General features: G+C 35.8%; 1 protein-coding gene across 1 annotated transcript; it reads right to left on the bottom strand.

Moving 5' to 3' along the window:
* Positions 1–441: 441 nt before the first annotated feature.
* Positions 442–17,405, bottom strand: vapal (VAMP (vesicle-associated membrane protein)-associated protein A, like). The gene is made up of 6 exons (XM_039661138.2): positions 17,236–17,405; positions 6,477–6,629; positions 4,622–4,725; positions 4,449–4,529; positions 3,242–3,424; positions 442–1,138 (listed from the first exon to the last, which is right to left on the bottom strand). The coding sequence occupies exons 1-6, from the start codon at positions 17,291–17,293 to the stop codon at positions 977–979; spliced, it is 741 nt and encodes a 246-aa protein (XP_039517072.1). The 5' UTR covers positions 17,294–17,405; the 3' UTR covers positions 442–976.
* Positions 17,406–17,659: the final 254 nt, after the last annotated feature.

The raw sequence follows: 17,659 nt of genomic DNA, 5'->3' as shown, positions 1-17,659 counted from the left end.
ATATATACACTCACCGGCCACTTTATTAGGTACACCTGTCCAACTGCTCGTTAACACTTAATTTCTAAGCAGCCAATCACATGGCGGCAACTCAGTGCATTTAGGCATGTAGACATGGTCAAGACAATCTCCTGCAGTTCAAACCGAGCATCAGTATGGGGAAGAAAGGTGATTTGAGTGACTTTGAACGTGGCATGATTGTTGGTGCCAGAAGGGCTGGTCTGAGTATTTCAGAAACTGCTAATCTACTGGGATTTTCACGCACAACCATCTCTAGGGTTTACAGAGAATGGTCCGAAAAAGAAAAAACATCCAGTGAGCGGCAGTTCTGTGGGTGGAAATGCCTTGTTGATGCCAGAGGTCAGAGGAGAATGGCCAGACTGGTTCGAGCTGATAGAAGGGCAACAGTGACGCAAATACAAATAAAAGACACAAAACGTATCTATTTTTCCCGTTTATTTCGTCAATGTCGTCTAGTATGAGACAGTAAAGTGAAGACGTCGTGAACATTTGTGTGGATAAATGCAGTTCAGAGAAGAAAGTACATTAATAATAGAATTCATAACTGATAATTACAGTAATAAAACAGTCTGCATTGGTATTGTTAGGAACAAAGAAGAACAAATGTACACGTGAAGGACAGGAGGCACCCGTGTCGCGCGTCGACCGTTGATGACATCATCAGCACATGCTCTTTCGTTTCGGATGGAGGGATTAAAAATAATGACATTTACACTTTTCAACCGTTTTAGTAAAACTAAGATGGGAGTTTGGGGGGAGGGGTTCGCCTTCATCCGTCCTAATAAACCAGTTCGTAACGTCCATTCCTCGACAGAAACAACAGCATGTGAACCAAAACAAACAAAGATGGCGTCGCCGGTCGGCCCGTCGGGATGATGATGATGATTATGCGGACCAAACTTCGTCAACACCATCGATCGCTCGTGTCGAAACCGTTCGTCAGATCCGCCTTCGCCTACAGGATGAACTTCCCGAGGAAGAAGCCGATGAAGATGGCGGCGATGACGACCAGCAGTGAGGGGAGCGAACTGGTCGTGGACTCTCGGCCAATCGGAGACCTGGAATTGGTCGACGCGTGTTCGATGCGCTGGAACTTTCTCAGTCTCAAACTCTCTTCCTGATGACCAACACAAGCAAAACCAAAATTGGTATACAAGCATGACATTTGGCACAGATGCTCTCTACGGGTCGCTTTTTAGGAAAAAGGCGTTGGCCAACCAAAAATTCAACATGACGGCCATTTTCTCAAGATGGCCGCTATGCCCATTTTGTCAATCGTTCAAACAGTGATGTAGGCATGAAAGTACCTTTGAGAGTATTTTTTGGGAAATAGTGCTTGTCCCTCAAAAATTCAAGATGGCCACCATTCTTCAAGATGGCCACCATTTCTCTTGAATCTTTTTTGAAAGATTCTTTGAAAAACACACTTTGAAATATTCAAGATGGCGACCATTTTCTCAAGATGGCCGCTATTTCTGTCAAATGCCCATTTTGTCAATCGTTCAAACAGTGATGTAGGCATGAAAGTACCTTTGAGAGTATTTTTGGGGAAATAGTGCTTGTCCCTCAAAAATTCAAGATGGCCACCATTTTTCAAGATGGCCGCCCTTTCTCTTGAATCTTTTTTTCAAATGGTGGTGCTATCATGAAATTTGGTACAAATATTTTTCAAGGAACATTCTCATGGAAAAAGATGTGTGGCAATTTGAAAAATTCAAGATGGCGAACATTTTCTCAAGATGGCTGCTATTTCTGTCAAATGCCCATTTTGTCAATCATTCAAACAGTGATGTGGGCATAACATTTTGTGAAAATACCTTTCAGAGTATTTTTTTGGGAAATGGTGTTTGTCCCTCAAAAATTCAAGATAGCCACCATTTTTCAAGATGGCCGCCCTTTCTCTTGAATCTTTTTTTCAAATGGTGGTGCTATCATGAAATTTGGTACAAATATTTTTAAAGGAATATTCTCTTGGAAAAAGATGTATGCCACTTTGAAAAATTCAAGATGGCGACCATTTTCTCAAGATGGCCGCTATTTCTGTCAATCATTCAAACAGTGATGTGGGCATAACATTTTGTGAAAATACCTTTCAGAGTATTTTTTTTTGGGAAATGGTGTTTGTCCCTCAAAAATTTAAGATGGCCACCATTTCTCTTGAATCTTTTTTTCAAATGGTGGTGCTATCATGAAATTTGGTACAAATATTCTTCAAGGAACATTCTCATGGAAAAAGATGTGTGGCACTTTGAAAAATTCAAGATGGCCACCATTTCTGTCAGAGCTCAATTTAACCCTTTAAGTGTTTAACCCATCTTGTAAAATGGCCACCATATTGAATTTTTGAGTGGCCAATGTCTTTTTCCAGAATAGTGGCACTTAAAGAATATCTGTACCAAATTTCATGCTTGTATACCAAAATTTTTACTAATCTGCTGCACTAATAGGGGCTTTCGCACCGCAGGAACCGTTTCATGGTTTCTAGAACTATTGGCAGAAGTTCACAGATTTTGGCGTGTTTGTTCGCACCGCAGGAACTAGGAATGACTTTAGTTCTAGAACGGATTTACTAAACCAGCACTATAGGAACTACCCGTGACGTAAGTGTTTACTGATTGGCAGAAACACCAGCACCCGCCATTTTTAAAAAGGATGTGTAAACAATGGAATAAACAATCAGTGTATATTTGTGGTGATAGCCAACAACAAATTGTATGGGTTAAAATGATACATTTTTCTTTTATGCCAAAAATCATTAGGATATTAAGTAACGATCATGTTCCGTGAAGATATTTTGTACATTTTATACCGTTAATATATAAAATATTTATTTTTGTGAGCACAATGGCGAACATAAATGCACAACTTTGTACCCTCAAATAGTCATATATATGAGCCAAATATTGTCCTATCCTAACAAAACCACAGATGAAAATAATGAGAATAACGTGCAAAAGTTAATTTCAGTAATTCAACTTAAAAGGTGAAACTGATATATTATATAGACTCACTACATCCAAAGTGAGATATTTCAAGGCTTTATTTGTTATAATTGTGATGATTATGGCTTACAGATATGGAAACCTTGCTGAAATAAATGAGCTTTTGCACGATATTCTCATTTTTGAGTTTCACCTGTACATCAATGGAAAGCTGATTTATTGAGCGTTCAGATGAGGTACACATCTCAGTTGCCCCATGTGACCGGTGCGTGCGTCACCTTGAGCTGGCGGTTCTCCTCGTGCAGCTTGTTGGCCTCGCTCTGCAAGCGTTTGCACTCCTCCAGAACCTTCTTTCTCTCCGAGTCGTCCATCGAGGCGCTGACGGGTTTGGGTGGCAGCGACCCGTCCACTTTAGAGGAGTTTAGCATGCTAGCAGATTTAACAGGAGCGTCGATGTCGTTCTGGGGGAGAACGGGAACATGGGGTCAACGAACGGCTATATAATAGGGCTGTGCAAAAATTAATTGCGATCCAAAATAAAAGTCTGTGTTTACATAATATATTTGTGTGTGCTGTATATAATTATTTTGTATATATAAATACCTATGCATGCATGTATATATTTAAGAATTATTTGCGCTTAAATTCTGTATATATATATATATATATATATATATATATATATATATATATATATAATCTATATTATATAAATATAAATATTTTATATATGAATAACACATTTTCTTAAATATATATATATGCATTTGTGTGTATTTATATATACAAAATAATTATATACAGCACACAAAAATATATTATGTAAACACAGACTTTTATTTTGGTTGCGATAATCGCAATTAATTTTTGCACAGCCCTACTATATATATATATATATATATATATATATATATAAATTAACTAAATTAGCAACTTTTTTACAACAGAATGAAAGCTTACTTAAGCTGGATCGTGATGCTATTTTCTTCTAGAAATATACTTTTCATTTTATCTCTGTAAAGCTATATATATATATATATATATATATATATATATGCAGTATTATATATGCGCATTAGAGGTTAATACTGGATTTTGCTGAAAGGAAATATGAAAGGCAATAAACTGCTAATATGTGCTAATATACTATTAATATATATATATATATATATATATATATATATATATATTAAATAATGTTTCTAATTGTAAAAAAGCCCAAAACACACAGCAGTTGCATTAATTTTATCAGACTTTTTATGATCTCAAACTTAATTTTTAAAATTGAATTTCAGAAAATATTTCAGGAAAATAAAATGACTCACAGCACCTCAAAGTGTGAAGCTCTGAGTACAGATCGTTCTGTGATCACACACACGTTTATAACTCAGTTTACAGCGGCATGTATGAGGGTGGAGGGAAACACACGCTCTCGTCTCTCTGAACAACACACACACACACACACACACACACACACACACTCACCACATTATCGTTTTCAGACGGCAGCTCAAACACGCATCTGAGTTTGGAATCCATGAGCTCATCTGGTTTCGCGTCTTTCCACTGAAACACATGAAGAACAGGCAATTCATCAACCAACTAGCAGCTCACACACACACACACACACACACTCACACACTCACTCACTCACTCACCAAGGCTTCTGTGTCTGAGAAGGGTCCCGGGGCGAAGATGGCCTGCACCATGAACTTGTGTTTGCTTTTCTCATTGGGGTCGTAATCAAACGGCTGCAGCATAACTGTGGCAAACACACACATATTAACAACATTAACCGCATTTCTATACTCTATTTCTATAATCTGCACATAATTAAAAGTAAAAACTACATTGTTTTGCACAAGAAAGAAGTAAATAATGTAAATATGACAATAGTAAAAGCTCACATAACTAACTTTCTTCTGTGGAGCAAACGGAGACATTTTTTACATTTTCAATCATAATGAATGAAGTTTTAAAGCTTTGAAAAGAACAATAAAGCATTATAAATTGAGTCAATATTCATAAATAGAGTTTATGAGCGAAGCACCAATGTCTGATTCACAAACGAATCATTCTTCTGAGTCTGATCTGTTTAATCCCTATTCTCAAACGATTCGCTCACTGAAGTCGACTCACTGAAGAGTCGACTCACTCACTGAAGAGTCAGTGACAGATGAGTCAGTGACTGAAAAGTCGACTCACTGAAGAGTCAGTGACTGAAAAGTCGACTCACTGAAGAGTCGATTGACTGAAAAGTCGACTCACTGAAGAGTCAGTGACTGAAGACTCGACTCACTGAAGAGTCGACTCACTGAAGAGTCAGTGACTGAAAAGTCGACTCACTGAAGAGTCGACTCACTGAAGAGTCAGTGACTGAAAAGTCGACTCACTGAAGAGTCAGTGACTGAAAAGTCGACTCACTGAAGAGTCAGTGACAGATGAGTCAGTGACTGAAAAGTTGACTGACTAAAGAGTCGACTCACTGAAGTGAACTCACTGAAGTGAACTCACTGAAGTGAACTCACTGAATCAGTGATGGACGTTTGTGGATGATTATCAGTTTAGATTTGAGTCTATTCTTCACACAAATCCTGGAATATAAAGCACGGGTCACATGTAGGGGTGGGCAAATAAAACGAGGCTATTTCTCCGCAAAACTTTAGTGCATTGAGACGGAAATTGGTGCATGTCATGAAAAGCATCATCTGAGGCTACATAGAGCGTTTCGGCACAGCGCCACCTACTGGCCAGGAGATATAAAAAATAGCTCTTTTTGCTTATAACTTATGAACAGTTTGCTTAAAAAATGGATAAAACTGGTCTCTTAACTCAGTGCAGCATTTTTAAATGGTTTTAGCTTTAGTTAACTATGATAACCTTGGCTAAAATGTGCCGTCAGAGAAGTACGAATTAAAGACCACCATCTTGGCCAATATTTTCGGCCCTCCCAAACCATTCCAACAGAATATTAATGTTCTTTTCTGGCTGAATACTTTGGGTCCTGTGTTAAAACCAAGCATCAACCTCTATCTCTCTCTCGAACACGGAGTGAGTTAGTCTGCAGTTCCTCCACTGGCCACTAGAGGCCGGCTGCAGAAGAGAGTCAGTCCCATAGACCCGCATGTTAAAATGCCCAACTTTACAGCAGAAATAAACATGTTCACATTCTGGTGCAAAAAGTGGTTTCGGTCTATATCGCTAATTTTGTCCTTCATGACGACTGTAAGGGGGGTAATTTATTTTATAACTCATCCGTTTGAATTGTTTTAAGCCTTAAAGTTCTGCATAATTAAGGGCGTGGCCCCTTGAGTGACAGGTGTATTGCCGCTGATGTCACTGCTAGCCGTTTGTTAGCGTCACGTCACCTCAGCTAATCCGCCTTGCAGCACATTTACGTTTATCCGCGAGTGACGCGCGGCCAAGACGGTGACAGCTGGCTCCGCCCACTTTTGGGCTTCAAAAATGCTCTTCAGAAACACTACGAGTGACGTCACAGTCTATGGTTCTAACCTGAGATGGTGAGCGTGGCTCCGGGCTCGATGATCCCGCTGTTGGGCCGTACGCAGTATCTGCGCGGCGCTGTGGTCTTCACTTTGAAACATACTTTCTTCTCTGAAGGATTCTTTAGCTTCAGGGTTGCAGTGACGACATCTGTGAAAGGACCTGAGAAGAAGAGAACATCATGATGTGAACATTTCCGATAATTCTTAATATCGGAGAAGCCGATAACCGATATTAGAGCCCGACCGATAAAGGATTTTGAAGCAAGATACCGATACAAATATTTTGGGGTTTTAAAATCCGATATTCCGATATATCGGCCGATATTTTATTTATTTATTTATTTATTTTAAACTGGACATGATAGCCATGAATTTTGTCGTGCTTATTTGAGTTTAGAGAACTGATACGGATGTTCTTTTAATTGTTATTCAAGCAATGTATGTATCGTGACCAACTCAACGAGTGTTACCAACAGGAACGGTGTAGAGCGCCCTCTGGTGGACAAACTATACAACTCCAACACTCATGACATGGTTCAAACGTGTTTCGTCCGTTTTTATTTTATTTTTGAAATATTAATTTATCGGCCATTATAACTGCCGATACCGATAGTTTGGAAAATGCCTAATATCGGCCGATAATATCGGTCTGCCGATATATCGGACTGGCTCTAACCGATATATTGGCCGATTAACCTAAAACCAAATTTGTATATGATTTTGAGAGCCTGATTACAAAATCACAAGTTTTACCATTAAAAGTCACATCCTAAACACAATTATGATATTTTATGTAGCTATTATAACAGCACATGCCGCACTTTACAGTATTGTAAGTGATTCTAATCCTTCAAGCAATTCTAAAGATGAACATTAGAAGGAAATAATCCATTATTTATAATCGGTTCTAATATATCGGCCACATTTTCTTATGTGGTGCCGATAATGATCGCATTAAAAATGAATGTTTCGCCTAATATCGATGTGGTGGATGATAATGAACATTCACACAAAATTTGACATTTTATATGGTGTTGTTCTGAGTAAAATCTTAGAAATTTTAATATTCTTGAGAACTTTGTTGCAAATGCAGCATTTTCACTTTCAATATGGACAGATAAATGTCATAAATATTCTGGTTTAACACAATATACAATCATAACACTATTTTTAGTTAAAAAAAAAGTTTAATATCATTTTAAAACAGATTTTTTAAATGTACAGCATGGCGTTATATGAAACATGAGCAGAATGTGGAAAACGTTGTTTTTTAATGTATGATAATTTATATTTTTCATCCAATTACTTGAAAAAAACAACAATAGATTATCAAAATAACGATTAGTTATGCATGTATTCATCTTAAAATGACTGTTAATTTATAAAAATGATATAATAATCGTGACGTTTACAAAAAAAGTGAATATCTCGTTCTTCATTTATTTCCAATGTTGCTCAATCTTTACTCGTAACTCATGTCACTGCTTAAAGATGATAATAATGATGGAGCGAGTGTGGTGAAGATGCCGACACGTCAAACGGAGAGGGACTCGAGTGCGCAAACACAAAGACTGCAGTGTGTGCAGACGCTCACTGACGCTAGCCGTTATTGAATCATGCAATTCCTCAATTACCATAAAATCACAATTTACTGCCATTTCAGCTGCACCGTTTTTGAAGGTCGTTTAAAGAGAGCCATAATTCAGAGACCGCCTTTAAACCTCGTATGACTGAAAGCGCATCACGCCACAAACTCCCACAATGCACCGGGAAACAACGCATGGCATCTGCAAAGTCATTAAAATTTTTTTTTTTTTAAAAATCAGCTAACGTTTATTTTAAGATCTGTCTCATATTAGAAACATGTGATCCGTAAACGCTAATTATTATTTACAACGACATCACAACATCATAATTTAAACGATCTTAAAGATGGCATGTGTGCTTGAAGCGCACTGAAGGACAGAGAACATGTCACGACGCCGTTAGCAGAAGAAATGACATTAGCGGCGCAAGAATGTGATGTACAAGAAATTCAATTCAATTTGATTCAATGTCCTCCGTTGTGAAATATTGTTAAAATTATATAATTATCATCGGCTCACATGCCCTGATAATTTGTGAGATATGAGATAATTGGTGAAAAAAAAAAAATCTTATTTAATATGATTGTTGCATAGACTTAAATGGAAGAATAAAATATATTGATATGAAAATATTTCTATTTAATCTGATTCTGTTGCATAGACTTGAAAGAATAATATTTTGATATAAAAATATAGATATTTAATATGATTGTTGCATAGACTTGAATGAAGAACAATACATTGATATGAAAATATTTCTATTTAATATGATGATTCTGTTACATAGACTTGAATGAAGAATAATATAATTATATGAAAATATTTCTATTTAATATGATTCTGTTGCATACACTTGAATGAGGAATAATATATTGATATTTAATATTATTTTAATATAGGCCTATTTCTGTCCAATTTTTGTGTTACTTTAAACGAAAGTGTGGTTATTTTAATTTTCAGATTCAGTTATTGAATTTAATTAAATTTCAATAAAACAATTATACAAAAAACAAAACAAACTTGAAATAAGAAATAAATATATATATATATATTTCTATTTAATATAATGATTCTGTTGCATAGACGTGAATGAAGAATAATATAATTATATGAAAATATTGATATTTAATATGATTCTGTTGTATACACTTGAATGTAGAATAATATATTGATATGAAAATATTGATATTTAATATTATTTTAATATAGGCCTATTTCTGTCCAGTTTTGTGTTACTTTAAAACAAAAGTGTGGTTATTTTAATTTTCAAATTCAGTTATTGAATTTAATTAAATTTCAATAAAACAATTACACACAAAAAAAAAACTTAAAATAAGAAATAAATAAATAAATAAATATAAATAAATATATATATATATATATAAAAAAAACATTTTTCGGTTTAATTAGTGTGATTTCATATAAGCCTATGAGCTTCATATTGGCCCCCAGAATTTGCACGGAAATTTATGTTTATTAATATGACAGAAAACCAGCATCTTCTGTCCCGCTCCGGCTTTTGCGATGGTCTTTTGGATCAGATGAACGGAGATGTGCAATTAGCCTTCAAAAGCCAGGATCTTATGACTGAGCATGTCACATATTACTGGATTAGAGGAGTCCCGCAGGATCAAGCGAAGTAAACACGGTCCAGAGCACCAGATGCTCGACCTTGGGAATTAGCTTCTGCTGGACTTCTGAGAAGGAGGATTGTTGTGTGCAACATGAGAAGTAAATAAACTCGCATCAGAGAAGCATTGGAGGGAATCATAATCATATGCGAGAGAGAAATCTAATCAGCAGGGGGAAAAAAAGGTGTCTTCAGGTCAACATATGCATGAACGTTCATGTTTCCCACTGAACTGATGATTGACAGGTTCACAGTCGAACCGGAGATGCAATTTTGAGTCTATTTTGCTTCCATAACATCTCATATTAGTAGACAGAAAACATTAAAAATACACATTTATCAATGTTAGATGTGATTGTCAATTGGGGTATTGTTTTGTAGTTTCAGAATTTCAGAATTGGCTACATATGTTTATTTTTTTATTTTTTTTGGATTGTTATTATTGATATTGTTGTCTTGACTTGTATGTAATATATTGTTATTTATTTTGGCGGAATGGGTTATTGTGGGGGAAAAGCTTTAACTTTGATTGTATCCGCTTTCTGTTAATGCTTTGAAAAAGTTGATAAATAAATGTTTAAAAAAAATACACATTTATGTGATATTATATTGCATCTGTAGATTTCAATACATGTCTATTCTGAAGGTTTGCTAACTTATTATATTAAAAACATGGTGAAAATGCATAATATTTTCTGATTTATCTCCCAATGAATTATGGAATCTGGCTTTATTCAATGTTCAGATTTCTATAAATGTGTGCATATTTACTTAAATAATGCCTAATTTGCATATTTCAATGTAATATTTCAAAAAAACTGCAGTATTGGGATAAATCAACAGAGGAATGCATAAAAAAAGTCTGATTCAAGCCAACAACCTGCAAAAGCATCACACTCCAACCAAACACGATGCCAACATGTGATTTCTGTGGTTAATAATCCACAAACCGTTTGAGATAAACCGATATTTAATGCATTTCGCTTCCACTAATGCAGACGCCAACCTGTGACCGCTAAATGGAGCATCAATAAAACTTAATTGTAAAATTTTGCCTCAAAAAAACATCATGTGAACGCAAAAGCCTTTGCTTTCATAAAACCAAGAGGCGAGGTCAACAGCAGTTCACAGCTGTCAATCAGACGGACACAACTGCATTCATTTCCCATGTCATGGTTTTTGGACAAGGCCATTTACACACACTGACCACACGTCTGAGGAATACACAGAATAAAGGGGCGGGGCCTGGGTGAGTTACTTAGTAGTGTGTTAAACTGGCGGTTATGGTAATTAGGGGCGGGACATTTCCCAAACACACTCGAAGCGCTCGACCAATCACAACTTGTCTTGTGTGATGAAAGAAATGGTGACCAGCTCCTAAAACACTCTATTAATCTAGTTTAACCTCCTGTGTGTGTGTGTGTGTGTGGTTTCCTCATGTTTCAGGTGTGTATTCTGCGAGTAACGGGCCTGAACATGACCGTGTGGAATCTACTGTGTTTGCTCTGAAAGATGAGAATCAGTGTGTGTGTGTGTGTGTGTGTGTGTTCATCAGTGCGGTTCATTCTGCTTTTCCTCATCTTCATCAGTGTGTGTAATGTTGCTGTTTAATCATAAGAAAGCTCCAGTTCTCCTCTATATCAGTGACTCCTGAAACGCCTCCATTGTATCTCGAGTTTCTCCGGGAACGAACACGCCTCAATATTCCTCATTATAATAATTAATGCGCAGAATAAAGGGGCGGGGCCTGGTTGAGTTAGTTAGTAGTGTGTTAAACTGACGGTTATGGAAAGGGGCGGGACATTTCCCAAACACACTCAGCACTCGACCAATCACAACACACCGCTCCAGCCGACCAATCAGAGCGCAGTGTGCTTTCAGGAGGAGGGGCTTCATAGAGACAGGAAGTAAACAGAGCGTTACTGACAGACTGGGAAGAGAGGAGCCGCAACAATGGAGAATATGAGGAGAATAATCAACATTCAAGCAGGAAATCATGATCTCTCTGGTATACTGGGCTCTTTAAAGGCACACAAAAGTCCAAATCAACCCTATTTACTTTGATACACATTTTGTTCAAAGTTGCTCAACCCTCTCGTCTTCATATTTAGCCCCTGGACTGATTTCAGCCGCTGTCATCACAGCAGGACATCCCATATCCTGATAAAAGTGACAGAATAAGGACACACACACACACACACACACGACAGGAGAGTGTTTTTCTGGCTGCGAGCGTAAGATCTTCCTTAGGCCAAGATGAATAAATAATAGAGACGCACAGTGAGGGATAACAGACATCAGGGCTCTACTGTGTGCACATTTCACTCATTTGCAAGAGAAATATACTGTGTGTGAATGTTTAAATTAAGTTTGTTTAAAGGCCTGCTCACATCAAGGATAACTACGGTATAACACTAAAGTTTAAAAGTCATTCTCAATATAAAAGAACAGCAGAGCTCACACCACAACGATATCGATATAATATGAAACAACTGCATGTATTTTATTTCATAAAAAAAAAAAAAATAAATAAATAAATAAAAAAAAAATTTTAAATCACAGCTTTAGCGATTTCATAATCGCATGAATTCAAAACGCGATATTAAAGCCAAATTGCGATAGCGCCATTTCGGGGTGGATTACTTGAATGGTTACCTATTATTCTTAATGAAAATCAAAACAAAAACAATGACAAATCCACTGAAATAGGCGCTTTAACATTTCGCTGTTGCGGCAACTCTCGATCGGCTCACGATTAATTACCGTAAGCAGACATGTTCAGTTTAATAGTGTCTGTTTCTTAACTGTCACCGTCCCACAGGTGGGACGCTTGCCATTATATTTTTAAAACAATAATATCTTAGAAAAGATAATATTGAGTAATATTGACAAACTATTTATCATTTGAAAGCTTACAATCTCTAGTTTCCATATTCTGTGACTGATTTTCAAAATAATTTACACAGGAGCCGTAATTTATAAAATTTGCAACAAGAATATTTTCATGCTCACAAAGCGTGTTTAGACCTTTATTTTGAAATTGCAATGAACATGAAAAAAAGTTAGAAACCTCAGTTTGATTTCATGCCAAGAGTTCAAAAGATAGCATCCATTCAATTATTTTAGAAAAAAAAGGTCTGAAAATGTTTTAAATATTACGAAAAAAAAAAATAGATTCACCATTTGTGTTATAACGCTATAACGCGCATGCGTGTGCTTTGTATGTGATTCCTAGAGGTTGAATTCATATCAAAATCTGCCAAACTACCCATACTACTTCTGAATAGGATTTCTACTTCATAAATTGTGTGAAATTTGTGAAATTAATGGTTCAGATCACTCAAAACACATATGGAAATGGAGGCGCCCTTATATGGGCAGTAATGGAGTCTGGTTGTGCCCTAGTGGAAGCGTTCGGTACTGCGCCCAAACTAAATCTCACTGAAACCTCATTTTTTGAGATATCAACCTAAAATTTGAAACACAACCTGTTCAGATTTTTGGCTTTGATTTTTCTGCAGTTTTAGAGTAGCCCAGGTTTTGAAAATATATATTTTATATTTTTTACATTGTACATTTCTATAAACTGCAACTTCTATAACTTTTTTCTGTTTCACTTTCTTAATTTATTTCACTTCGAGAAAAATCTGCCAAATGTCTTCTTTAAAACAAGACCAATCATATGTCTATATTCCAAAGAATTCTTGAATTACAGCCATTTAAGTTTGAAATGAGCATTTCCATGTCTATTCAAAAAAGGGGGGTGACAGTTAAGAGGCTAACTGAACTAAACAACTTTATATATATATATATATATATATAAAATCTAAACGACAGTGGGGGGCGGTGCCGCGATGAGCAAGAGATGTAACCGTTGTTTCTTCTATCGTAGCAAGCCTACCTGTCGCTCGCATTCAGTAGTGACTGAATATTACCACAGATAGTCATATGCAGTGTCAACTTGGCATAAAAATGACAATTTAAATGGGGCCAAACTAAACGACGAGCGTAGAGCGCTGGAGATGTGTGGAAACAGGAGGAAGATGCTGAATCCCGTCAGGAGTGTGAGTAGCCGGGCAGTGGCGGCTTGATGGACGCTGTATTTAGCTCAGGGTTCCTCTTTCTGTCACCTCATTTATTTATTGAGTTACAGACCCGTCCAGAACATCAACACATCGCCCTAGCTTTTCTGTAGCCGGTCAGCACAACACGAAACCACAACGGCGACTTGACTGGATCCTCTGGAAGCTTGTTGCCCAATTAAATAAAAAAAGCTAATTGCAACCGTTTAATCTCTTTTTTTTTTGTGCAATTAAGAGTTTATACTAGAGCCCGACCGATAAAGGATTTTGAAGGCCGATACCGAATATACAAATACAAATATTTTGGGGTTTTAAAATCCGATATTTTATTTATTTAATTATTTTTTTAAACTGGAGATGATTAGTCACAAATTTTGTCGTGCTTATTTGAGTTTAGAGAACTGATGGGGACGATCTTTTAATTGTTATTCAAGCAATGTATGTCTCGTGACCAACTCAACGAGTGTTGCCAACAGGAACGGTGTAGAGTGCCCTCTGGTGGACAAACTATACAACTCCGACACTCATGACATGCTTCAAGCGTGTTTCGTCCGTTTTTATTGTATTTTTGAAATATTCATTTATCGGTCATTATAACTGCCGATACCGATAGTTTGGAAAATGCCTAATATCGGCCGATAATATCGGTCTGCCGATATATCGGTCTGGCTCTAGTTTATACCCTTTGTCTCAAATCATGAGATTGAAAATGGAAATTGAGGGGAAAAAAAAAAAAAAATCAGACTTTTTCTTAGAATTGTCAATTGCGAGAACATGACAGTAAGATAGCTAGATAATATTCGTTTAACAACATGAAACCCTACATAAATAATATGAATGAAATTTAATGTGAGCTGTCCCACTGAGGATTCTGGGATTGACAATTTATGGTTCTTCAGAGCAAGAGCTTCTGACAAAATGGTAATTGCTGTCTATATATTTAATTAATTTGAATTGTTTTCTTGTTAATCGGGTTGAATGAATGATGACATTGCAAATAAGAATAATGAAATTCGACAGGTATTAACTACTGAAGTTATGACATGTTGATGACCCGGCCTAAACGTCAGCACCGCCACAGGATCAGAGGAGGTTCAGGAGGAATAAATAAAGATCTGTTTCTAATCATAATCTCATGCCGCCACTTACGGTCAGCAGAACTTGCCCAAAAAAAACATGATAATGATCTTGAACAACATTCAGTCCAGCCATACGTCCCCATCCCCGCCAAGATGTCCAGAGCCTTATGAAAGTCCCTTTCATGCAAAGACATTTGATTCATTCTAAGGCATAACCCCAAATCAAGCAGGTCCTAGACTAATAGTTTAAATTAAATTAATATTTTTATTCAGCACGGATGTATAAAATTGATCGAAAGTGACTGTTGTATAATGTTACAAAAGATTCTATTTTTTGAACTTTCTATTCATCAAAAGAATCCTGAAAAAGTCAGTTTTCAACATTGATAATAATCATAAATGTGTCTTGATCATCAGATCCTCATATTAGAGTGATTTCTGAAGGATCATGTGACACTGAAGCTGAAAATCACAGGAATAAATTACACTTTACTGTATAGTCACATGATTTACATTATAATAATATTACATTATATTTGTATATTTATTTTTACAATTAATTTTAATCTGTTCATCATTATATATTTAATTAATTTATTAATATCAGCTATTTATGTATTTATTTTATTTATTTATTAATATCAAATTTGTTTTTCTAATCTATTTCTCGAATCTTTTTAATATTTTTTTACACTGTTTTTCTCTAAACATATCTACTTTAATTTTATATTTACTTGGGCACATTTAATATTCAACAATATTATGGATCTGTGTTGTATTATTTTCATTGTAGATTTGAAAGTATTATTGATCATTCATATTTAAGTTAGGCTATTTTATGTTCTTTTATAACTCATTAAAGTACTGTGTTTACTGATTTAATGAATATGTATTTGTTTATTTACTCATTTACTTTAATGTAATTATGTATTTTAATGCATATATATTATTTGTTTACACTTTTTCTGTAAGCATTTCCACACACTTTTGAGAGCCCAGTTTGAAAACTCCAGCACAAAATCACAGTCCAGGATTGCAAAACCTCCATCTGACAAACACTGTTGAGTATTTCGCCATCAAACAAGTTAATTTAATCAAGCTTTGGTTGATTCTCTGTTCCAATTGTATTCACAGAGTCTCAAAAAACTAATCACAGAACTTCATACGTTATAATCAGCCGTATCACAGCATTAGTTACACATTTATCCAGGATGCTTCCGAGAACAAACCTCCATTTAACTATCCTAAAAACACTCCCAAATATAATAATTAGCCTACATAAAGGTTATAAATAATCCATTCCTACAGTATTATTACCATCTGATACCATCATTGCACAAAACTCCTGTAAAGTGTATAAAGAAAAGCAAAAAATAAAATTACTTATATATATATATATATAACATTAAAACAAATTTATTAATTAATATATTAAGAGTAATTAAATTACATCAAAATAAACAAAAGATGATTAATATATAAATAAAAAGTAGATCACAATTTAATAAACAAATAGGCCAATATAAAATAAATAAGTTAATTTCAATTCACATTTATTTGTATAGCACTTTTCACAATACACATCACTTAAATGGATTAGTTCAATTAAAAATATAATTCAAATAGTAGAAATAATTAAACTATTAAACAGATTAAATTAGATTAAAATAAATAAAATCTGACGAATATAAAGAAAACAGATTAGTAGATTAGTAGAAAGTAGATTAAAATTAAATAAATAAATAATACATCTAACAGTATTACTATAGTGAGAAAAATAATACTTTATGTTTATTAAGAGATGGATGACTTTTACAAGAGATCGATGAGAAGCTTTCAGATGTGCAGAGCTACTGTACTTTGATATATAACGTTACCTTTGTAATAAAATACCTTCACTACTCCATAAGGAAGTACCATGGTACATTCATAAATAAACATGGCAGTACCATGATACCTGAAAAATGAATTGGCTTTCAAAAAGGTTCTTTTTAAAAGTACCATGCACATATTATGGTACATAATATGCTATATAATACCGAAGAGCTACCTGAAGTGTATGACACAGTAACAGCACTTTAATTCAAAGGTTTTTCAATATTAACGCATCCACGTAAGCACTGGACAGCTACATTTCTGCACTTTTCCCCCTAAAATGAAGTGACAGTGTTAAACAACCCTGACAAACGAAACCAAACCGACGCCTGGTCCAGTCGCCTCCCTGCTGACTGTGTGTTGTGAGACCGGGACGCGCGAGCAGGAGCGTCCGCTTGTCAGTTAATCGAGCACGGGGATTCAACTCGGCCCATTCCGCTTTTCTGCATAATAGCGTGACAAAACCCGCTTACACTTCACCAGAACCCGCTGAATGTCCACGTTACTCCCTTACCTTTAAATTTCAGGTCGTTCGGAGGGTCTAAGACGAGGATTTGCTCCAGTTTGGACATGTTTCTGGCCGGGAAGGTGATGGTTGGTTCCGGAGGTCAATCCCAAACCCTTCCACTGAGTCACACAGTGAGCGCGCCGGCGGCGAGAGTGCGCAGCGCGTTCCCACATGGACGCGCGGGGCGGTCTGTTCGCGTTCTGTTAATATGGTTAATCTATCGTGTTTTTTTTTTTTTTTTTTTTTTACTAAACTCAATTTGTTGGGTCCATATTGGTAAATGAATTCAATATAAGCTGTAATTTCGGCCCCGTGGCCTTTGTACCCAAAACATTATCCCAGTTAAACGTTTAGACAGTCAAAATTATGACATACATACTAATTCATGATTGAGAATATGAATCGAAATTATGGCATACTAGTACTTTGG

Source organism: Pimephales promelas, chromosome 5 (assembly GCF_988280905.1).
Source record: "Pimephales promelas chromosome 5, fPimPro1.hap1.1, whole genome shotgun sequence".
Lineage (NCBI taxonomy): Eukaryota > Metazoa > Chordata > Actinopteri > Cypriniformes > Leuciscidae > Pimephales > Pimephales promelas.
This window is presented reverse-complemented; position numbering and strand designations above follow the sequence as displayed.